This window comes from Numida meleagris, chromosome 1 (assembly GCF_002078875.1).
Source record: "Numida meleagris isolate 19003 breed g44 Domestic line chromosome 1, NumMel1.0, whole genome shotgun sequence".
Taxonomy (NCBI): Eukaryota; Metazoa; Chordata; class Aves; order Galliformes; family Numididae; genus Numida; species Numida meleagris.
This window is the reverse complement of record NC_034409.1, coordinates 52,629,848-52,653,188: the sequence shown is the minus strand read 5'-3', so window position 1 is coordinate 52,653,188 and position 23,341 is coordinate 52,629,848. Positions and strand designations below refer to the sequence as shown.

The 23,341-nt window shown below is 48.9% G+C and overlaps 1 protein-coding gene across 7 annotated transcripts in view; it reads right to left on the bottom strand.

The window, feature by feature from the left end:
* RBFOX2 (RNA binding protein, fox-1 homolog 2) overlaps positions 1 to 23,341 on the bottom strand; it is a 152,102-nt gene that overhangs the window by 57,930 nt on the left and 70,831 nt on the right. For 5 of the 7 annotated variants that reach the window (XM_021386161.1, XM_021386177.1, XM_021386207.1 and 2 more), the window contains exons 1-2: positions 23,276 to 23,335; positions 107 to 331 (exon numbers count right to left, since the gene is read on the bottom strand). In XM_021386161.1, the coding sequence (XP_021241836.1) occupies positions 107 to 331; positions 23,276 to 23,302 (252 nt within the window). In that variant the 5' untranslated portion in view covers positions 23,303 to 23,335. Of the gene's footprint in view, positions 1 to 106; positions 332 to 19,485; positions 19,617 to 23,275; positions 23,336 to 23,341 lie in introns of those variants that run through there. The other 2 variants (XM_021386170.1, XM_021386197.1) reach the window with 2 other exon arrangements.

Below are 23,341 nucleotides of genomic sequence, written 5' to 3'. Positions count from 1 at the left end.
TCCAAGCCCATGATTTGCTGCGTACTTGAGCAACAGACAGCCACCTCCAGCACAGCTGCCTATTCCAGAGGCAACGTTCTGCTGCCCCACACTTTTCAGCACTTACTGCGAGAGATCCATTCTGCGTGCTGGCTGTGGTCGTGCTCTGCTCGCCATGTGGCTGTGTGCTCCCGTAGAGCGTCAGATTGTGCTCGCTGGTCTGGCCTGCATAGTCCTGAGTGTGTGGCACCCCATACTCTGTGGGAATCCCGTTCTGTGGGGGTGGCGGAAATGGGATTGTGGTGAATGGCTGCACCATTGCATCAGGAGTTGCTGCTGGCTCCTGGTTACCCTGGAGAAAGGAGAAAGCAGAAGGCGGCTTTATCACACCACAAAAGACAGACGGAAACATCAGCCTGAGAAATCATCCACGATCACACACATGTTCCACACGGTTCATGTAAATATCCCATCCACTGCCACAGTCTTCTCCTGTCTTCTCTATGAGAAGAGCAGGCCTTGCTCCGCTGAGCGATCACACTGGTTTTTAATCACTTTTGGTCAACTTTCTCACTTCTGGGTGGCACACGGAAAACATTCTATGGGGCTTGCAACTTGCACACCCCTAACATGTCACAAAACATTTTGCATGCAGTAAGGCATTATTTCAAAAGAGGAGAGAGGCACTGAAACTTGGGAATGGAAAAGGAAACGCACAGAAGAGCGGGGCGCTGAGTCCATCTCCTCCAGCCCCACCATCTTCAAAGCTCTGCACCCAGGCACACAGTGTTTAGGGGCATGCTGTTGCATTACAGCAAGAGAAGGAAGCACACATCTGTGCAGCAACCCCTTCCCTTGTGCTGGCAGCGATGAGCACTGAGCACAGGTGCAGCTTTTAGCACACCAACTGCACAACCCAGAAACAGCCAGCTGACTGTGCAAAATCTATCCCCAGAAGACATCTCATCCTACTACGCCTGTAAAAACCCCAGAAGCAAACCCAAAGCCTGCAGCACCGCAGGCTTGTCACAGAGGGGACAGGAGGGAGCTGGGGTGACCTTCACGAGCCACCCAGGGTGAAGGACAAGTGCCTCGACACTGAAACCCAGCCCTGGGAAGCCCAGCCTGCTGCACTGCTCCTACTGCCACAGCAGCAAAACCCACAGAGAAGATTTATGAGAGCACGGCTGTTTGATTTATGTGTGTGTCAACAGACTAATCCTGATTTTAAATTTTGGCTGCTGTTCCAGCCCCTGGTCCTCCCTCACAAAGCCCAGAGGTACACCAGCGTGCTTAAATCAAGGGAGGAAAAGGGAGAGGGAGCTCGTCCCGCAGACAGGAGAGGCAGAGGGGAAATTACTGAGCAGCCTTCAGCAGAGAGCACGCAGACCTCCCGCTCCCTTCTCCTGCCTGCAGCCCTCCCTTCCCAGCCAGGATGACAGCCGCAGCCGTGCTGCTCCTTCAGGTGTCAGCCGAGTCCCCAGGATGCTTGGTCTGCCCAACGTTAGGCCTGCCCCAGGGCCGTGTTTCCTGGAAGAGTTGGGTTTGCCCCCCAAATTAGGGCTGGTCCTGCTTCATTTGTGCCTACTCTGTCTTCTTTCCAGCCTCAGCACTGGAGAGCTGCTGGAAGCCTCAGCCATGCCCAAATCTGCAGAGCCTCATCCACACTTTGTTATACCCAATCTCTAGCGTGTTTCCACACAGCTCATGTCCGCCTGTTTCTTTTGCTTAACGTTGGAGCTAAATACCAACTGGTTTTTTTTTTTTTTTTGTTTTGTTTTTTACTTAATTTCAAGAACTGCTACAATAACCCCAGGAAAGATGCCACAACAGAAACTATGTCCAATCTTCTTAGAACAAACCAGATTGACAAGCCCATGGTATCCCTGACAGGAGGAAGAGAATGCTAATTAGCCACCAACAAAACCCATTATGCCATCTTCTCAACAGTGTGGGGTTGCTCCCTAAAGGGCACACTCCAGCATTTTGCTTAATCTCACTCCTTGACTGCTTAAAATGCCAGCCCATAAATCTCACATCATCTTATTTTCCAACATTTCCACCCCCCCCATTTAACACCGCTCCCCTTCTAGTTTAAACGCTTTTCAATCTTTTAAATATTTTCTCTCCCTTCTTCAATTATCTACAAGTGTTTGAAGGATGAAAAATGCTCTCTCTCTCTCCTATTTCTTGTGGTGTTTTGATAACACATTTATTTTAAGCTTAATCACATCTCACAAGCCAAAATAGTCTGACAACTTTATTTATTACTTCTCTCTGACCTTCCTAAGATTTTTAAATAAGGGATTTTTAATGTAGAATGCAGTGTTTGAATACCATCCTAACTCCATGTTTTTTTGGTTTTTTTTTTGAATCTTATATTTATAATAAAAAATATTAAAGATACTAAAATGCAGAAATCATGTGGCAGGTTATCTGCAAATCTATCGCTGTTATGCTCGTCCAGGTTCCATCATGCCAAGGAGTACCTGTATCTGACATTATTTTTCCTCTTGCTATGAGTACGCACACATTTCCTGCCTAATTACTTTTTAACATTTTAATTTCCTTCGGTGCTTTAGAATTACTCTCCCTGTCCCCGCTCGTGTCTACAAAGAACTCCTGATGCGTTCTCCGCAGGTTTCACAGTGTACTGATACCCCCCTCTTCTATTGCTCTGCCCAATTTCAGCGTTTACCCAACGCTCCATATTTTCAAGAACACGCACAAAAAATCCCATTTACATCCCAACACAGAACCTGAACTCCTTTCCCTACCTCCAACCCTTTGCTGAAGGTCCTGCAGTCAGAAGTGCTGATTTTCTCTCGTCCCAGGAGGCACAAAGAGCTTCGAGAAAACCCTTAGTGAAAGCATGCAGGAGGGAGATGCAACCAAGAGAGCTGAGCTAGAAGTATTTTGTCTATCCTGTCTCAACAACATGCCTCCCTGCACTACCAGCGCTGCCTGATTTAGCTCATGAACCTCTCAGCATCATGACTCAACATCGACAGACTGAGACGAATATGTCAAAGAGTAGTCACCATCCCCAAATGCATGCACAGATGCCATCGCAGGACAAAGAAAGCTCAGCTGCAGTTCCCACTAATTACTGCTGTTAACAACTTGTGCGATAGAATAAAATGAACCCAATTAACGTCCAGGCTCGGACAGACTCTTCTCGCAGCCACAACACGGGATGGATGGTGGTCTCCAGGAAGGAAACTTGAGGGACATCCGGCTGCAGGAACAGTTTTGGCAGCTCCAGGTTAGCAGATTCCCTCCACGAGTTCATACCACCACGTGTCAACCTAGCTGCCATCCCATGCCCATCAAGCAGGGACGGGCCATTCAACACAACTGTGACTCGGAATAATTAGCCAAACATACGCTCCTCAGAAAGGGAAAAAGCCTCAGTACAACGCAGTAACTTACAGTTCAAAGAAAACCAGAAACCCCTACGTTTTATACTCCCTCAGCTCCCCGGCTCCCACAGGAAGCACTCGCACAGCAGGCAGGGATTCAGAGCAGCTGCCCTCCTGCAGAGCTCTGACATCTGTCTCACCAGCACACCCCACCCAGGGCACCAGCGGGACGCGGGACACCAGCCCAGGTTCCCAAAGCTACAGAGCTACGGCCGTGCCTTGAGGTGTCAGCTTCCTTTCTTCGGGCTATGGTTTCACCTAGAGCTCATCCCACGCTCGGTTTGAAAAACAATTTAGCTAAGCCAGAGAAAAATCCTAAACAGGGACACGTTTTTAAGAGCTGATGCACACATACCTTAATTAACGAGCTCCGCAGCTCCAAGCTAAGCGGCCGGGCGGTACGCAAACAGGCGTAGCGATACCTTGCAAAGGGGAGGAAGCCAGGGACGCCTTAACCAGCAGAACGTGGTTCCGCAAATGTGATTTCGGATGAATTCTTTCAGCAGACAGCAGGTGGTGATCCAAGATCACGGCACCGAGTGCGAGCACCACAAACATGCACAAAGGCCTCCCACTTCCATAAAGCTGTCAGCTAACAAAGATCGGTTTATTTCGCGAGGGGCTGGTTTTGTTTTGTGCGCTGGAGAAACGAGCGTAATTAGAGGGACGTGAAAGGAGCCTCAGAGCGATGCAACTGCGGATCCCTTCTGTATCGGTATGCCAGTATTTGCATAGACAGCAAAGCGTAACAGATTAAAATGGCAATTCTGGTACAACTGACCTGGCGCAATTTCTGCACAGACAATTCCACGTGAAGTGCCACAAGTTGCGCGTTGTCCGCCACATTATGAAGAGCCATGAGCTTCAGAGGGAGGCACAAGGCAACGCTACAGCACGCACGCACCAAGTAACCTCTCCAAAGTACTGTTCAGCTCTGGAAACCCCCAAGCACTGTGATAGATGGAGCAAGGGGGGGCCAGCCCACTGTTGACAGGTTCGCCTTCACCATGCCTACATTATTAAGCCTGGGAGGAGCTGCCTCCCATCTAGCTGGAGGCAATTAAGGTGTTTGTGACAACTGCTGTGCTCCCGGCTACGGCTGTTTGCTCTCCGTGCTACCCTAATCCCTTCAGTAAATAGCAAAAATGCTCCTAACTCTGCTCTGCGGAGGCAACAGCTCAACCTGGAGCCACTGCCCACCTCACGCTGCCCCTGACAGGGACACAGGAACCACACCATTCCCCTCTGACCAGGTCACAGCTGGCCCGGAGGGAGCGGAGCACACCCTCCCCAGGCTCCTAATGCTGAGGTCCCGGCCTCTAGCCACCTGCTGCCTCCACCCTCCGTGAGTCATTTCAGCACGTATCCCAGAAAAAAGAAGAAAAAAGAGAAAAAAAGACTTGCTTTTTATTGTCAGGTTAGTTTTGCTCCCAGCTGAGCGCGTTGAAACATCTTGGCAAAGGGCGAGGAGCGCATGAGCCAGAATGGTGAGGGGTGGAGGAGTGGGGAGGGAAGCGCTAGGGGACATCAGTGGTTCTCATACACCCTGGAACTGAAGCCTAGATTTCTCAAGATTGTCCTTTTGCTCTTCAGGTAGCGAAGATGTTCAAATGTAAATGATGTGTATGGGATGATTAGCGATGGCTTTTTACCTCCCCAGTCCTGCTGAACACTGACCCACCCACGTGAACCCTTCAGGTACCCAAGAACATCATACAAGCTCCTTACCTCCAAACACTTTCCAGATCACAGCCAGTTCATTCCTGTTCAGTTTCTGAATGGGAATAGTATTTTAGAACATAGGGATTTTGTTCCCACTCAGTCCTTAAGCACTTATCACATAGGCAAAAAGTCTATGGAAGGAAAGTTGAGAGATGGAAAGGATATACAAAGCTAAGAGGAAGGGAAAAGAAAGGAAAGGAAAGCAGGAAGAGAAGAACGAAAAAAGACAAGCATCCTAGAAAGCAAACACGATTTCCCCACAAGTGTTACTTACTGATTACAACCCCCAGGGACAGTACAGAACAACTCCAAGCACGGTTACTACATAACCATTCCCTGGTACCTCTCTGTACAAGCCTTTGTGGGAGCCCAGGGGTGCACGGCCCTAACCCAACACCCACACCACAAAGGCACTGCTGTGGCTCCAGGGTGCGGGCCTGGCATGTCTGCCTGGTGACGCAGATGGATAAAAATCAACACTTCTTCCCTTGATGTGGATTGATTGTAAAAGCACCTTGAGGAAGATCACAATAACGGAGGGTTTGGGATTTGATTTACAACATGCTAGGGATTTCAACCCTTACACCCAACAGCAATTCCTCCTCAACCCTCTCAGAAGCAATGCTCTACCTATGGGTAGTTCTGCAAGAGTTTGGTGGAGTTTCATGCCAGTTTTGTTAAAAGTCGATTGGCACACACTTGTGGATTTTTTTTTTTTTTTTTAATTTAAACTGGGAGCAATCATTTTAAGGATGCTCTTTTTCCAATTGGCTCAACTTAAGCCTAACTGAGCTGACCTTCCACCAAAATAGCTGCCTGCACACAGGCACACATCTAACCATTTAAAGGCATGTTTCCTCCAACTTCCTGGAGCAAGCTTGCACTGGATTATCTAATCTTCTCCTTCCTTTTCCTTGATATGTAAAGCAAGAGAAGAGCAAGTTATCTTCCAATATACACTATCATTCCAGGCCACCAAAAACTGTCCTGTAAAAGAAAACAGCTGGCTTTTTTTTTTTTTTTTAATGCATTTAAGTACTTCTTTTCTTTTTAACAGATAAGTTCAACCCTCACTTTTATAGGAAAGGAAGAAAGAAAATTACGGTCTTATCTTACTGTGCTACCCAGGAAGCACTCACTCACCCCAACACGGCCATTTCTCCCAGCACTATACAGCCAGAGCAATGCCAATAAGGCCCAGGGCCACGTCAGTTTGCCAGCCTGAAATTTACCCACCAGCTTTCAGATTTCAATACTGATTTGCTGCTCTTGAAATCCACATTATGCCCCCTTTAAAAAACAAAAAAATGAAAAAAAGTGAAGCGTTACTGGCAATTAAGGCATCCTACCAAATGCTTTCAATCAATTCACGCTCTCTGGGGTTGATTAGGAAGAGAAATGTGCTTCATGAGACCCCATCAAGGCCTCAACATCTGTTTCCATTTCACATTAGAAATGAAACTACCTCCGAACGTTACAGGGGAGGAGGGGGGCTGAGAATGAAGGAAAAGGTCACCAGGATGGATGCTTCCTAAAAAGCAGGCAAATGAAAGGCCAAGTTCACATTTTCACTCTAGAACACTCCTTTAGCATCTGCCCTGGCGGTGTTCTTTCCAGCTCTGCAATCCTCCACATGAATATTTTCCATTTGGCATTCACTGTCAAACGTTCTTGGGAGAGAGATTTCCCTAAGACGACCAGCTTTCAACCAATCAGTATGAAAACACAGCCTCTGAATATGTCGCATCTAGTCACACACTAATCCAACAGGCACCCGGAGCGGTGGAAGCGTCCCCGTACGAGTGGGATTACTTCGCTGTTCAGCAAAGAGGGTTAGGTTTCTTCTTCTGGACCAGAATTGAAATGAACCGCAGCTAAGACACAGTGCACTGCAGATGTGCCACGTATGTTTAATCCAAGCTTTGCAGTGGATTAGCAAACTGATCACACTCGCAGTCGCACCAGTGCGGATTCCCATGCTGGGAGGCAGCAAGGACTGAAGGCTGGCAGTGGGGAAGAAGCGCGGTACCGGCTCCGCTGGGAGCGGAGCATGTCTGCACTGGATCAACTGCATCCTCCTACGTGGCTACAATGCAGCACAGTGCTGGTTTTCTGCCTGTACCAACTGCTAACCAGCAGCTTCTAGGTGCTGCAGAACACAGGCATGTCTATAGGGAAGAAAATCCCACAGTAGCTCTCTACCAGGATGTCAGGGCAGTCCTCCAGTCAGATAGCGGCTTTGTTTCGAGAAAGATGGCAGCTCTCCGAGTGATGCTGTATTTCTGAAAACCAGCATCCTCCTCCCAAGACCTGATCAGGGACCTGGGCTGGATTGAGCAGCAGCCATTCATCCCACATCCCCGCTCTGTGGAAGGGCTGTCTCCCAGTATTCTGCAAGCACATCACCAAACTACACTGCATGGAGGGCTATTCCTGCAGCCTCGGGAATTCAGACTTCATTTCTGAAAAGCTGAACTCTTAAAAAGCTCATTCATCCCCTTTGAAAGACTTGTACCTACGTTAGTCACAGGAATTTTTCAAAGCCCTTTCTACGTGATATACCTATCTGCAATAGACTTCCAGATCTCTCTCTATACCTGGTGCTCTTCTAGGAAGGGTTTTGAAGATGGCTTCTGGCATACAGCTTCCCCCTCAGTGGCAGGAGCTGTGTGATGGTGCTGCTCTAAGCTGGCTTAGCTAGAGGATGGACAACCAGGGAGAAAATTAAAGCCTCAAAGCCCAGTCAGTCATCTTCATTTGTACTATGCAGACCCCTTCTATTCCCCCAGTCTCACCAGCCAGCGCTAGCCCTCCCCTCCTGCCTGCCTGCCCTGATTCCGCTCCTCCCAGAAAAGCTGCCAGCTGAGGAGGAGGAAGGGAGAAAATGCAGGGAAGGCAAGCACATCTGGAATCAATTGGGAAAGCACTGAATGCCTCGGAAAGAACTGCAGAGCTGGCAGAAAGCAGAGCAAGAAGTCGTGCTTTTAGACGTGACTATGGAGCAAAGGTGGAGGATGAGACATATGCAGCATACTGAAACAGAATCAGAGCTCCTCCTGAGGTTCTCTCTTTTTTTCCTCCCCCCATCCTTTTATGCAGGCAGCTAAATCTCCCAGCCCTGTCACTGCTGCTGGCCCATCGTGGGGACGGCCACAATTCAGTGCTGAACAGACGGGCTCTGATGCACACAGCTCCAGCCAAGGCAAACGAGACTCATCTGTGACTCAAGTGCCAGGGTAACAAAGCAACAATATTATAATCAATCTGCTGTCGGGGTGCGGTGGGGAGGAAATCTGTGACTTGGCATATGCTAGAGAACAGAAATTTAACAGTTTAAAAACGCAGATTCCTTCCCACAATAACTTTCCGTTCCAGTAATGCATTCTCCTATCTTCTGTTACTTATTTGTTCCAAGATGAGTTTTCCATTTTCAAGGAAGGCTCCGTTATGTATCCTGGAAAGCAGGGATGCTGGAAAAGGAATGGGTGGTCACTAAGAAGTAACTCACCAGAGCAATAGGCTGGTGAAAGGCATGAGTAAAATCATTTGGATATATTACCACGAAGTAGGAAATGGGAGCAATATTACTTCAGCACACGGCCCTGGACAGATAAGAAATGGGGTACACACTTCCATAAGCACATTTTTAAAAAGGAAATTAAAAAAAAAACTCAAATGAGAACAGGAAAAAGCCACGAAAGTGACCACAAACCCTAACCAAAACATGACTATACACTGAAAAGCTTGAGAACCCCAAACTATTTTTCTTATCATAAAAAAAAAAATTAAGTGCCAACTGATTATTTTGTGAAAGTATATTAATGGTTAGGGAAAAAAAAAAAACAAAAAAAAAACCAAACCCTGGGCACTAATAGTATTTAATCTAATGAGCAAAGGCATCGAGAAAACCAATAGCCAGGAGCTGAGTCTGATAAACTCAGCTCTGGTAAAAGACACCATTTTATTTTGCTTACTGACTTTCTAAGTAGCAGTCATTAAGTTGGCCGGTAAGAAGAATTCGGTCCTCTCCTCGTGCCTTTTTGCTGAGAGCGCTCCCTGATTCAAAGCAGAGGCATCAGGGTGAGGCATAAGGGCCCGTGAGGCAGAAGAGACTATCTAAAGGCAGATCTATAGGACCGTGATCTGGAAAGCTAGGAAAAGCTGGTGGAAGTCGATGCGCAAAGGAAAGCAGGTGAGACTGAGCAGCAGGCACGTTTCGAAGTAAAATGGCTCAGTCTCACTGAGAGGAACAAGCCACCGATAAGCACGGCTGCAGTTCTGTGTACCAGCTGCTGTGATAAACTATCCACCGGCCTCGGAAGAAGTGACTCCGCTTCCTTCCCCGGCTGCTGTGAGATCCAGCCGTGTCACCGCCAGAAGTTAGCCCGAACAATAGCCTTCTGTTCAGCCACAGCCCGAGGCGGCCCGCCTTGGATCAGCCCAAGCAGGACGCCCAGTGCGGGAGGAGGCCGCAGCATATGGCCGGGCCGGGCGGGCGAGGGACCATTCTTCCTGCACAGCCCACGGTTACGCCACATTAACTGCGCTTGGAACGCACCTGAAAGCCGCTTTATCCCGACATGCAACGCGGATTATTGCCACTACCTGCTTTGCTTATGCTTTACCTTTAGAATGCCCCCATGTAAGCTAGCGTAATAGCTGTTTATTTACACACCACGAATGTCAGGTACCTCAGGAAAGACGACCCCTTTGCTTCTAAGCCCTTACAAAGCCTCTTTCCCCCAGGCCTTTCAGCTAAGGTGTGTTTACCGAATTCCTGCTGGAGCCAGCAACCAGCTCAGGCTTCTCCTGCACACGGGCCAGCTGCGCCTCACCAGAGCAGCAACGCCTTGAGCGTCCAGTTTAACAGCAGAAAGGGAACGAATATTCTGATTAAACTATTGCTTCTTACTGGCAGTCACACTTTTAAGCTGCTATGTATTACTGAAGCTGAATCGATATACTTAAAAGCTGAATTGCTAGAAGAGCTCCTCGTTTTGACAACATGCCCGCCAGCACCTGCAGCTCCATTAGTGTGTCACTACGCGTGTTCCCATGACATTCACCCCTTGGTGGCTCTTGGCAACCTCCACCTTTGCAGCAGCGAGCAGAGCCCTTCTCCCAGCTCCATCTGCCAGCTTGCACCTCCAGAAGAGCAAAGAGGCTGAAGACCGGAATCCATCCTGCCAGCCAGCTCCCTCCTGCCCATGGCACTGGGCTGCACAAAGCCCCAGGACGTGGGCTTGGAGAAGCCAGCATCTCGCAGCCATGAGCAGCACCCTGCACCCAAGCCGAGGAGCAAGTATTTGGCACGAAGAGAAAACACCGGAGACACGTGCCTGGTTGCTTCTGTCAATCTCTGGGGGAGGAGGAATGCCCAATATTTTTTTAATATATATATTTTTATCATATTACCAAGAGGAAATGCCAAGGACTGCTGCAGCCCCTGTCCCTTGAGGCTCTGCTGCTGCCATCCGGCTGCACTGCCTTCGCAGCGATGAATATTTAAACAGGGCAATAAATATTTCAGAGCACATCCATCCCGATGAGAAGTCTATTAGAATAAAAGAGAGGACACAAACATTCAGGGCCACGGCCGCTCCCTGCTCTGCCCCGACCACCTCCCCTCTCCCCAGCCCTCAACAGGCACCTGAGCGCCTCAAATATTCATGAGCACAGCTCCCGTAACCGTCCAGACACAGAAAATAACACAAAAAGGTAAAAAGGTGCTCCACTTCCCAGCGAGCTGTGCTTCCACCTCTCACGGGGCCGCTGGCTCTGGGGTGCGGCAATCACATGCTGGGAGAATTCGCTTTACACCCCCATAGCACACCTCGAGAGAGCAACAAAAACAAAACCACTAAACCTAAAAGCTCGGTGCCCGGTGGAGCAAAGAAGTGTGGAAGCCCCTCTCTTTCCCCTGCAGCTCCTCTCCTTCATTTAAGTGGTGCAGTCACGCTGGTGTTTCTCGGTCGCTAGCAGCTCTGCTTGGCTCTCTGCAGGACGCTAACAGATGCACAGAACTTTGCCATCACTGGAATGAAGAAAATTGGCTAGAAAACAGGTTCAGGACATAACAGAAAACGCTTTCATTTAATCAGCTGTCATCTGCATGTCATTCATGTTAAGGGGGGCTACTTTGACTAGTGCAGTGCTAAAAGCTTGATTCTTCCTTTTTAAATCACATCCATAAAGAAACTGAAATACAAGAAGTTCAGGGAGAAACAAATTTTGAAGGAAATCAGAATCCCATATAAAGCACTTGCGGCCCTGTAAGTACATAAGATTCTAGACAAATCACATGGCCATGCTCAGAACTGGTCTCCCATGCCAGCCTCCAGTGCTTCCCTTCCCAGATTCACAACGCATACAACGTTGATTAGTCACACAACAGGCAGGGAAGCTTCAGAAAGCTGAGCTAAGCCTGCCCTGCACAAAGGTTGGATATTAGGAAAAAACTTCTTCTCAGAAAGAGCGGTGCTGCACTGGCACAGGCTGCCCAGGGAGGTGGTGCAGTCACTGTCCCTGGAGGTGTTCCAGAACCGTGTGGATGTGGCACTGAGGGACATGGTCAGTGGGCATGGTGGGGATGGGCTGGCGGTTGGACTTTGGTGATCTTATTGGTCTCTTCCAACCTTAATGATTCCATGAAAGGGAAGCCAAGAAGACCCCCTCATGAGGAGCAGCCAAAGGGTTTACCTAAGTAAGGAACAAGGCTGGGTTGCCATAGCTCACAAGTGATCCGTACCGGGCCCTATCCTTTCTAGGGATGTGCTTCCATCGCTTTGAAGGGAACAGCTGGGTTTTAACTGCACACAGAAACAGCCTTGATGGATATCAATAAGCTTCCCACTGCACAGCAGAGCCTCATGCCAATTTCATGTGGGTTTTTTCCCCCTTGACCAATGCAGCACCCGACAGCTGCACAAGCCTGCTCAGGACAGCCAGCTTCATATTCATGAAATTCTCTCTTGTTGCCTTACACTCCTGCAGAAAATGGCTCCAAAGTGAAGTACTGAGCTGTCAGATAGCAAAACTTCTCTGCAGATAGTATTTCAAGGAGCAGTCAGATCAATCACTTGCTGCCTTCCTCCATCCCTTCTGGATCACAGCTCCCGGAATACCAGCAGCAGCACCACCAAAAAGACGCTGTTTATAATAAAAATATAAAATAGCAATCACAGCAGTGTAGTCCAGAGAGTGACAACAATCCCGCTGCTTTGCCAGCAGTGAGTGCCAGGATTTTACAATTCTGCTCCCAACCACTACCACGACTGTCCTTTGTATCACCGAAACCGAAAAAGGATCCAGTAAGAAGCCAGACTCAGCCTAGCCCTGAAAAAACACCTTGTGCTTTTCTATCCTATTAAGGGATCTCATGCACAGTGTAAGCAAAATACACTGGAAGCTAAGCAATTACCTCACCAAGTAATTTAGAGCAGGAGCCACCATTTTGCAGCAGATATCAAAATAACGAGCGCTCCTCTGCTGACAGTGCAGCTGTGGATTACTCCTGTGACGGGCCAAGTTCTCACCAGCACACTAAGGTGGAAAGAAAGCATCCGATGAAGGCAAGAAAGAGAAGATAAAGTTCATTAAAATACAAAAAGAGCGAGGAAGGAAAACAACATTTAATCCCGTGGCTCACAAGGACCTCTCATGACTCAGAAAATAAATGTAAACAGATGAAGAAGTTAATTTGGATCATATCAGCCCTAATGGCACGCAAATGGCAGAGCAGGCACCCTGGGGAGAGGGAGGGAGAGATTTGCCATAGATCAGGTTACTATCACTGACAGCTGACCTAAAACACCACAAGATTTCAGCAGACTCTGCCAACAATTTTCAAAGGTGCAACCGCCTCCTTTAAGAGATGAGATGTGAAACACTTAATATCCCAACTGAGAGCAAGGAGGAAGGAGATCCTGGAGTGTGAGCATGTAAGTGGTCAAGATGATAATCCTCTTTGCTTTAGAAGGAGCACAATTAACTGAAAGCAAAAAATAAGCTGAAGTGAACCGTTTCTTTGAAGACATAGAAGTTTTGAGCCAAAGTAATGAGGACATCAGGAACCGGAATTGTTTCTTGCTGGTCTGAAAGCAGTGGATGGCATAGGGACAGGCAGTTGCTTTGCACCACAAACATGTTCCTTCAAAACACAGTGACCAAACACACTCATTCCTTGGGAAGCCGGAGACCCAGCTGGCTGGATGGGCTCCACACAGTCATCCCCCAGCTGCACCAGCACAGCCCACAGACTTACTCCATCACTGTCAAACTTCAGAAACATTCTTCAGTTCCTCCACAACAACCCTCAGCACTTGGTTTTAACTTTATCTTGTCTGAGCTTCTCTGTTTTGCTGGAAGTGACAGGGTAGGCAATGCTGAGAACTTCCAGGGCTAGCCAGGTGCTGAACAGATCACAGTTTCAATTCACACCGCTGCTTTGCAAGATCCTCTCCAGCTCCACCTAAGAAGGCTGGTAAAGCTCTGCAAATGGATCACTTGTCTGCTACTAAATTTGCAGTGAGAGCTGATGTTCAAAAGTGGCCAGTGATAGCACCATTAATAGCCCACAGCCACCAGTGTATTGTTCCATGAAGTCCTTTGCTTTCCTGCATCTTCAAAACACCCTAGGAGATTTACAGGAAGGCCAGTACACATGAAGAAACTCCTTCAAATCCAGAAATTAAACACCAGTGTTTATTCAAGAGAGCAACACTCCAAAAATCGTTTAAGATCAACATGTGATGACAACCTATCACTGTTAGCGCTTCCTCTAGCACGCCTAGGATGTAAAGCCTATCCAGAACCCTGGAATTCCCTACTACAGTGTAACCAGGACTACTTTCACGTTACAGCTGTGGTCAATTTTTTGTAACCATAGAGGGAACAGGGTCAGCAACTGCACTGCTTTGCGCTCCGCATCTGCTGGACACTGCTGTCACCACACTGCAGGAAGCAGTGGACTCAGGAAGGTGGAACAGATGCAGTTAAGGGCAACTCCTAAACCACTTCAGCTGCATGGCTGCAGGCAGCCCAGCCACACGCTCACACTTCGGCAGTGCTTACAGAGCAGTAGCCAGGAGGCCCAGCACGCTCTGCATGTCAATCACAGGAGGTTCCTTCCTGCCACCGACTAACTTTCTCCGAGACTGAAGTCAGACAGCATCTCAGAGTAACTGTATGGCAACGTGCTGAGCCTCACAGCCAACCCAGAGCCCTGCTACACTTTGGAAGACACTCCACTCCTTGATAACCTACCTAGAAGAGTGAATTTTATCTTCCTTTATGCTCCTCTATGATATTAAGAAACTCGTATTAGTCAGCTCCAGCTGTCCTTCCCCTCCACGTGACACATCAAGCAGCTCAGAGCTTCGTAACCTCCCTCTCTGGCCTTCTGGGCACTTGTGCTTTATGGAGCACACAGGCCGCATGGCTTCTATCTGACGGAATGGGAACGGGCCTGGCATGCGCTCTCCCCGGTGAGCAGGAGCCTGCAGCCCCTGGCACAGCTCTCTCCTTGCTTCTGTACCACACTCACTGGAACTCCCACAGCTCGTTGTCAGAACTAATTAAGAGTATCGCTAACAGCAAAAAAAAAAAAAAAAAAAAAAAAAATCCTGAGAAATCACATTTGAGCCGAAAGCTGAGCGGGACAGTTACATCACTGCCTCTGCTGCCTCCTCACCGAGGGCTGATTTTGGGGGACCCTCCCTGCGGCCAAAGCTGCCACCAGGCTGCCTAAAGCTACAATTCCAGAGTTGATAGAAAATACAGCTTAGAGATCCTTAATCTGATTTAACGTGATTTATTTAGATTCATCTCTCACTTTCTGTCAAGGCATCAAGACGTCAGCAGCAATTTTTTTTTCCACCTCTCTAAGTTCAAGTTACCAGATAACTTCTTCTCACATCCCTTCCAGTATGTTAATGAACAACAGCTTTGAAGACTTAAGAGTCCCTCCAAAAATTACTACTTAGGATGCAGGCCCAGGCTTCAGATGATCTAAAATCTTTGTGCCGCCAACACAAGGCCCCCTGACTGCATTCTGCATCACACCTGTGCCAGCACTGACTGTCACAGGGACAGTGATCCAGCTGAGAACTAACCCTACCACAACCACATGGGAAAGTAAATTAATAGTGGTCCAGGAGCAGTATCACCACACGGCAATGGGCTGCGGGGACCAGAGACACAGCCACTTTCATTCAAGTGCAAGATAGAGCTAAACGTGAAATGTCATGTATTGGAATTCCCACAGAGGGCCCCCAATGGTAAGCACAGCACCAAGCACACGTTACTCTTCAGACACTCCATCAGTCACTCATTCAGAGCCTGGTCCTGTATGGACACCTGGCACAAAGAAGCACCCCAGGCACAGCCTCTGGCATTCCCATTTCCCTCCACACCATACCCTTTAACACACGCCAGCTCCACTGCACAGGTCTATCTAAGCTCACCCAACCCCACCACCAGAACGTGAGCCTCAAAACCAAATGTGTCTAAGAAGGATTCCTAGAAGTACTTTTTCTTCCTTTTACGCTGCTTTAAGACAGAGAAGGGCTTCATCCTACAACGAGGTGATATGCAGATCTGAGAATGGCTTTGCATACCAACACTGTAACCAAGTTTAACAGTTTCATCACGCACACGAAGAAAGGCAAGGGAAAAAGTCAGAGCAAACTAATGCGCACAAGATATTTGAACACCGAGCAAAGCTGATGTACCACAATGCCTTCCAGTCCAACCAACAGCCACAAACAGACTAATTCACTAATTCCACCAAATTTCCACGCTCCTTCTCCTCTATCTCTTAATTCAGGCTGGAAGGATCCTCTGCAGGATAACACAGATTTCAAACTCTTCCTATTGAAATTCTGAAGTCCTTTCCCCTGCTGCCCTATTTATCTACATTACATTTTACAGAGTTGGAAAGGACACAAGTTGGAAAACAAAAGCCTTTCTTACTTCTGCTCCCTAATATTCTTGAGTCCTTTGCATAATCATTCAGTTTTGATAACTCCCTTTTTATATGCCATACTGAACAATAGCAAAAATAAGAAAAGCTACAGAAGAACAACAAACCAAATTAAGGGTTTCGCTATTCATTGAGGGTACATGAGACAAAGGAGTACTAGCACTATCCAAGAAGCCAGACCTCCTCTCCAAGGCATTTTTAAACTGGTCTCTAGGTAATCTGAAGCAGATTTTGCTATTAGGACTGGAAGGAGAATGCAAGCTTCGTATAAGGGGCCTCAGTAAGACCCGATAGGTGAACGATGGTCTCTGCACCATATAGGGCAAACTCTGACTATCCAAATCTTAGTTAATCAAAAGCAGTTATGTGGAAGTCAAATATGCCCTCCAAGTCAGATAGCTCGGTGAGACCAGCACTTACAAAGCACGTAGAGAGCCTGAACTCCCCAGGACCATGACTGCAGACTATGAATTTTAAGCAGGATAACTGGGAAGACAGCTGAGAGGGTTTTAACAGTATCCCAGCCTCCCAGCCCAAGGGCAGTCTTCAGGGGCTGCTAAAAGATTACCTTTCCAATTACTTGGACATTTTTGGTGTCTCCTTGCACCCTCAGATTACAGGATACTTAGACTGCAGTTCCGCTTCGGTATTTAGGAACTGACTACTTGGGGAGAAAGTCTCCATTATAGGCAGAGCTGGTAGTGCCACCTATTATAATGGGAAGTATCAGCAGCCTTAATAAGACTCTGCTTTCAGTTCACAGTTCTGAAAAAACATCCAAACTCTTATTTGTGCTATCTGCATTTTTATTTGGGGGTCTGTAACATTTGTTTTTGCTCATATCTTACATTTTTATTAACCCAGTTTGCTAGCAAAGCTATATAAGATGGTCCAAAAAAAGGTTAAAATGACAAAAAAATTGTCCAGGATACACAGCCTGTAGCAAATGGAAGAACAAATCTGTTCTTTGCATTTATCACGGAAAGAACAAATGTGGACATAAAGTTTGACATGAAATAGTAGGAAAGGCTTAGAAACACGCAGAAAACAAAGGACTCAGACCATCAGGGCAGGCAACAGCACCACAAATGTTTTAAGGCAGGTGGCTCAAGCCCTCCACAGCAACGGTTTATGTGCCATCAGTTGTATCAGGAAATAGGAGCACTCCTGAGGACTACTGGCAGTGCCACTCATATCTCATTTTCTGTGATTTCATGCTCTAGTTGAGGCCTCATCCACAGCTTACAGGAGATACAGGCCATGCCAGATGTCTGGAGACCAACAACAGCAGAAGGATGACCTATCTCCTGTACTTTCAACTATCCCCTTTGTAGGGATCAAGTAGCATTGCACAGCAGTCACCCACTCCAAATACAAAACAATAAAACCAAAAAAACCTTAATGATCTATAGGTGTAGAAGAAGAAAAGTAGACTGGGACAAGGAGCCTGAGAGCCAAGAGGACATACAGTTACTTGGCAAGAAAGAGATGAGACAAGTTTGACTCAATAGGAGCAGGAAAGGATGGACTTGGATAGGACAAGCTATTGACTGAAGCTCCCAAGGAATGAGTGAGAAGATCCATCTCACCTCAATCATTCACGCCAGGGTCACATGAGGATGGAAGAGAAGGGAAAACATGCCTACTTGCGTATGCTCGAAGCCTAAAACTGAACCTTACATTGCAAAAAGTCACCATTCCTCCGCTGTCAGCAAATCTATAAAACCAACTGGCAAACACACATCAAGCCGGTCTGCGCAGAAAACGACAGCTAATTACACATTCAGGGTAAGTGGCAGAGGTCTGTGGGATGCATCTGGAACAGCCAACCCTGCTACTGATACTGGCAGAGGTCACCATGGTGCCACATGGACTGGAGCCGGGGGGATGGGAGGACGGCTGCCTGGTTTTTCTTTCCTTTTTTTTTTGGTGGAAAAAAATAGCAGGCACTCATGTGATTAAAGACCATCAGAAATAGACACAGAAATACAGAGAGCAAACAAAGGTTTCCTTCCCAACTTAAAATATGGAAATGCCCTAGAACTGAAGTGCTTTCCCATTACCATCTCGATACTCTCAATTCAGTTCATGAATAATGTTGCTGAATCGTATCAACAGACAGTTTTGCAAAGCAATATAAATAAATCCATCAGATATTTTAAACAAATCACGCTGTTGAGCAGACCCTGCATTTGTCCCATTTTCTTTTCTATATGCAAAGCACACTGCTTCTACACAGCTTTCACTTGATCATTAATTGCTCTAGCTTCTGGGAGCCCTACAAAAGCAGCCTATCCATCTCCAGTCTCCACTGGTCATAGCAGAGCGACCTCGAGCAGCCCTGCAAAAACCATCCCGCGTGGCACAGCATCACAAATAACTCTGCAGGAGCAAACCAAAATGCTTTTGGTAGGAATGTTAACATCTTTCTACCTAGATTCCAGGAAGAGTGCCTCACTACATCCCTTCAAGTATTATTCAAGACCATACTGAGGCAAAATAACCACTTCCTCGCGAGTATTTAGAGGAATGCCCTTTAGTGAATCCTGTGACTTTGCAGCTAAGGCCGGGAGGGAAATAGGTCAGGCAGCTTAACCTGAAGCAGTTAATAAGCCCAGAGTCCAGAAAATAAGAAAAAAAAAAATTATCACTCCTCCCCCCCAACCCTCTTTGCACTGGTATTAGACAGACTGTTATAGTAAAAGGATGGTCAATGCTAATTAAATGCACTGGAGCCATCATAAATGAACAACTCGCAGGGAAAGGCATTACTGGTATTACGGGCTCCCTCCTTCTCAGCCTCCAACTGAGGATATTTTGGGTAGCTCGCTACAACCTTCTGCACTCATCTAGATACCTCACAAATTACCAGCTCCTAAGATAGCAGTAAAACAGCATTTCACATTACATAGCCGCTTCATTCGAGTAGGACAGCGTGCACCGTGGCAAATCCATGCCCCCTCCTGTCCCAGCTCCCAGGTAGGTGGGATCAGCTTCCCAACCACGTGCAGAAGAAATGTGCTGGGAAGCAGCAAGGTTCACTCTAAGACGGGGACTTGAGGAAATGGCACTGCTGTATCAGGTTCCCTCTGCATTGCCATCCTGCCTCGGCAACGCTACGCGCAACTTCTGCTATATTGAGGCTGCCCCATGGGTCTGCTTTTACTCCAGCACATCCAAAAGCACTCGGGAAAGGTGATAAAGGGAAAAAGACATTAAAAGAAAAAAGCAAAAAAAAAAGACGCTCACTGGCCTCTGACAGACCCCACTGATTTTTAAGCCCTTAAGAATAAGCCCTTCTCCACCAGCAGTTAAATCCCTAAGTATCCCAACAGTTACAGACACAATCCGTAGGCCCACATCAAACAAACAAGTCCTTACATCAGGGCAAGCGAGCTGCAGATCCATCCTTCAATCTCCGGGGGAGATTCTCCTGGAAAATGGCCTGGCCAGGACTCCTCTCACACAAACCTCTGCTGCTGACATGGTGCCCGCAGCGCTAAACCGAAGTCCTACGACAAACAGCAGAAGGGAGGCAAGAACTAGGGGGTACACAGAGGCAGAAAGTCAGGTAACACAAAAACAAGCACCGCGTTCAGAACGGCAGCGAAAGGGAAAGAGCATGAGGCCGTGGGATACAAGAAGAGCAAAGCCCTTCAGACAGCTCATGCAGGGGGGCACCAAACCAAGGAGCAAATAGCAAGGGCTGAGGGAGAGGGGGCTGCCATCCTCCAAGCAAGGAAAGGGGATAGGGAATAGCAGTAGCTCCCAAGAGAATCCCTCAATGCATGGAGAAAGCTCTTTCTTCACCACCAACCCCCTTTTTTTGGGGGGAAGGGGTGGGGGAAAGGGGAAGGAGGGGATGCTGGAGCATCCAGCTTGCCAGGAGGGAAGGAGATGGCAAAGCAGCGATACGGGGACAGGAGGAGAGGCTGTCCTGGCACTCGGGCTCCCCTGCAGACAGTTCAAACAAAGGAGGATGCTCTCCTACAACAAGATGCTTTGCACATTTGCAAGGTGGCCGTCGTGATGGGCTTCCCCTCTGATCCCCAAATCCACCCCCACTGCCAGAGCCCAGCGTGAGCACAGACTGCTGTCACGGGAGGTAGGGAGAGATAGGGGAAGAGAATGAGGCAGAGGAAAGAAAAGGAGACAGAGAGGCCTTTAATGAGTCAGCCGCCGCTCTGATTTAAATAAGATCTCCATTTATGGAGCTCTGCCTTTTTTTTTTTTTTTTTTTTTTTTAAATCATTGGCTGAGTGAGCAACTTTGGGCTGCACAAGGTTGTCTCCAGCTGCACGCAGGGTCTGGGAGGGAAAGGGTTATGGAAGGGGGAAGGGATGAAAACCTCTGGAAAAAATGAGGCTGCTCGCTGGTTCGTTTTAACAAGGACATAAATTAGTCTCAAAGCCACAAACGCCATCACCTCCCCGAGCCCTGGGCAGAGCGCAGCGAGCGAAACACGTGCCAAGATAAACGGCGCTGGCTGGAGCCGCCGAGGGGTGCTGGGGGACGGGAGGGGGCACGCCGGCGGCGAAGGCACCTCAGATGGTGCCGCAAAATGGAGCCTGGTGATCCCACAACCTCACAAAAGGGGACCTTCAGATGTTCCTGCCTACACCCACATCAAAAGGCTGCCACTCGAGGCGGAGAAGGAGGGAAACCGGGGTGCTGCGGGCTGAAAATAGCAGCTTTCCCTAGTCTGGCTTTAATTACGGCGGGCAGCCCTTCCTCCTCCTCCTCTTCCCAGCTTGGAAGAAGGCCCGCGTGCAGGCAGCAGCCCAGGTGAAAGCTCCATCGCGGCAGCAGGGAGGGGAGCAGACAATGGCGGGGTGATTCATTACAAAGGCACCCGGCCCTGCGCGCAGCGCTGCCACATGGGCTGCGGGACTCCCGACCGAGGCAGAGCTCCCCTCCCGCTCCCTGAGATGCTCGACACCTTCCCCCTCTCCCAGCCCTGATGGGAAACAGATTCGGAGGAAAACGCCAGCACGGCACTGGGCTGTCCAAGAAAGGGAGGGCTTTGTGCTCCGCGCAAGCCAGCAGCCTCGCCATGCACCACGGAGAAAAAGCCCTTAAACGTGGAATTCCCGTCCACCCAAGAGTTTCTCTTTTATCTGCAATTAGCACATGCTGTACTGGGCTCCGTTTAACACTCATTTTCACCGATTTAGGATTAAAGGGGGATCAGAGAAGGGTACTTTCTGTTAATGAATCCGAGCTCTTGCTCTCATTAGCAATTTAGGTTTCCTCTTTTTAAAGCGTTTCTCCCTTCCAGCACCTCCCGTCTATCGCTATTTCCGTTCTTCTCAGCCCACACGTTGCCATCTACTTTGTCTCACCATCCCCTCGTGCCTATACAGGAGCTCATCTCCTGGATCTCCAAAGGAAACGGGCGAGCTGCTCCCTAAAAAGCAGCAGACAAGGCAGACAGCGGCGTCTGGAGATGGAACCAAGCAGAGCAAGGCACTGTTACAGCAAGGCTGAATTCATCCAGCAGCTTAAGGCACCAGCAACGTGGACTTTCCATAAGCTAAAGGGAACCCCAAGGAAGCAAGTTCACAAGCTGTGAATGAGGCCACGCCACTGCAGCACGCTGTGGATGGGGACATCGCCCTGGAGATGCCACTGTCCCCCATGCAGCCCAGCACTGCGGGGCACACCTAAATGAGCATCATCATCCCCAGAGCCCCAGCCAGGGGAAGCCCAAGCTCTCCTCCCATACTGCTGGGGTTTTCTCACACGTGCATCTTCCTCAGCATCAGTGCATCGCTATGCGGTGCAAACCCTGCTCCTAGCCTGGGTACTGCATGCTCTTAAGACAGCTATAATGCAAGGTCAAGCAATGCTAACAACGTGCGGTCCACAAGGATATCACAGAACCATTAAGGTAGGAAAAGACCATCAATATCATCTAGTCCAACCGCATCCCCAACCTTTAGGCGAGTTTGTGCCCTCCTGTTTCACCTAGTGCTCCAGCAGCAGCAGCACCCCATCCTCTCCAGCACCTCATTCTCCAAACCACACAGCCCTGGGATGCCAGCTCCTGGGCACACGCTGACCGTGCATGCTTGGCACCATCCCGCACTGCATAACGGTGGTGGCAGGGAGCGCCCTGCATATACAGCTGTGCAGAGCAACTCCAGAGTGTGCCCGTGGGCATGCCCCTCCATCCAGCCTGGCACAGCCCAAGCATGCAGCCACACACAAATGGACCCCGCCTGCAAAGAGACAGTTTTTCTGCATCACTCACGGAACTAAACATAGATACAGAGTGCCTCTGGAGATTTCTGCAGAGCTCTTCCATCTCAAAACAGAAAGCCTCGGTCCGGATATAAAGGAATCCGTAATGGATGGGACGAAACAGCAGGAGCAGAGGTGGGGCTTGGGAGATACCTTACTGCATAGGACGGAGACCCATTTTTCAGCCCCTGACAATGAATGTGGGACGGGAGATGGAAGGGTCAGAGAGGGTGTCCCTCCTTGCAGCAGACTGCTCAGCCCCGTGCAGCGGGACATGCAGAGCTCGGCCAGGGCTGGCACACAGGGATGCAGTCAGGGACAACGAGGGCAGCCAGGGCTACAGTGTGCATCTGGGTAGGAAAATGCAAAGCTCCGCAGGAAAGAAAGAAGAAAAAAAAATCCGAACTGAAGAAAAGTTCCTTGCGAGAGCCCTTCCCTCCGCCTCCCCTCAGGAATATCCCCCCAAGGTTCCCAGCTCCGCAAGGCACTGCGGGGCATTATATAATGCCCAACTCCAAAGGATTCCGGCTCTGTGATGCCGCTCTCCTCCTCCCTTTGCCCCCTCCTTCGGGTAGCAATTTGCAGATGCCATGCCAAAAATAATAAATTTAAAAAAAAAAAAAACCCGAAAAAAAAAGAAAACCCACCCAAATCCCAAACCACGTATCAGCCTTACAAGGCGAGCAGCGGGCGATGCACGCCCCTCGGCCGCCGGGCTGCTCTCGGTTCGGGGGCGCCGCTCACCTTTGTGCTCCCCGGGCCCGGCGGCCGCAGCCCCGCTCTCCCTAGAGGGCAGTGCGGGACCCCGAAGCCAGGTGAGCGGCGGAGCGCCGGGGCTCGCTCCCACCCCCCGGGCTCCAGCAGAGCCCCGCGCTGCCCTCCCGCCTCCGAGACAAAGCCGGGCACGGCAGCCGCCCGCCAGCCTTACCTGAGTTACCATTTTCTTTTTCTCCATAAACCAAAATGGGGGAAGCCCGGCAGCAGAGGAGGAGAA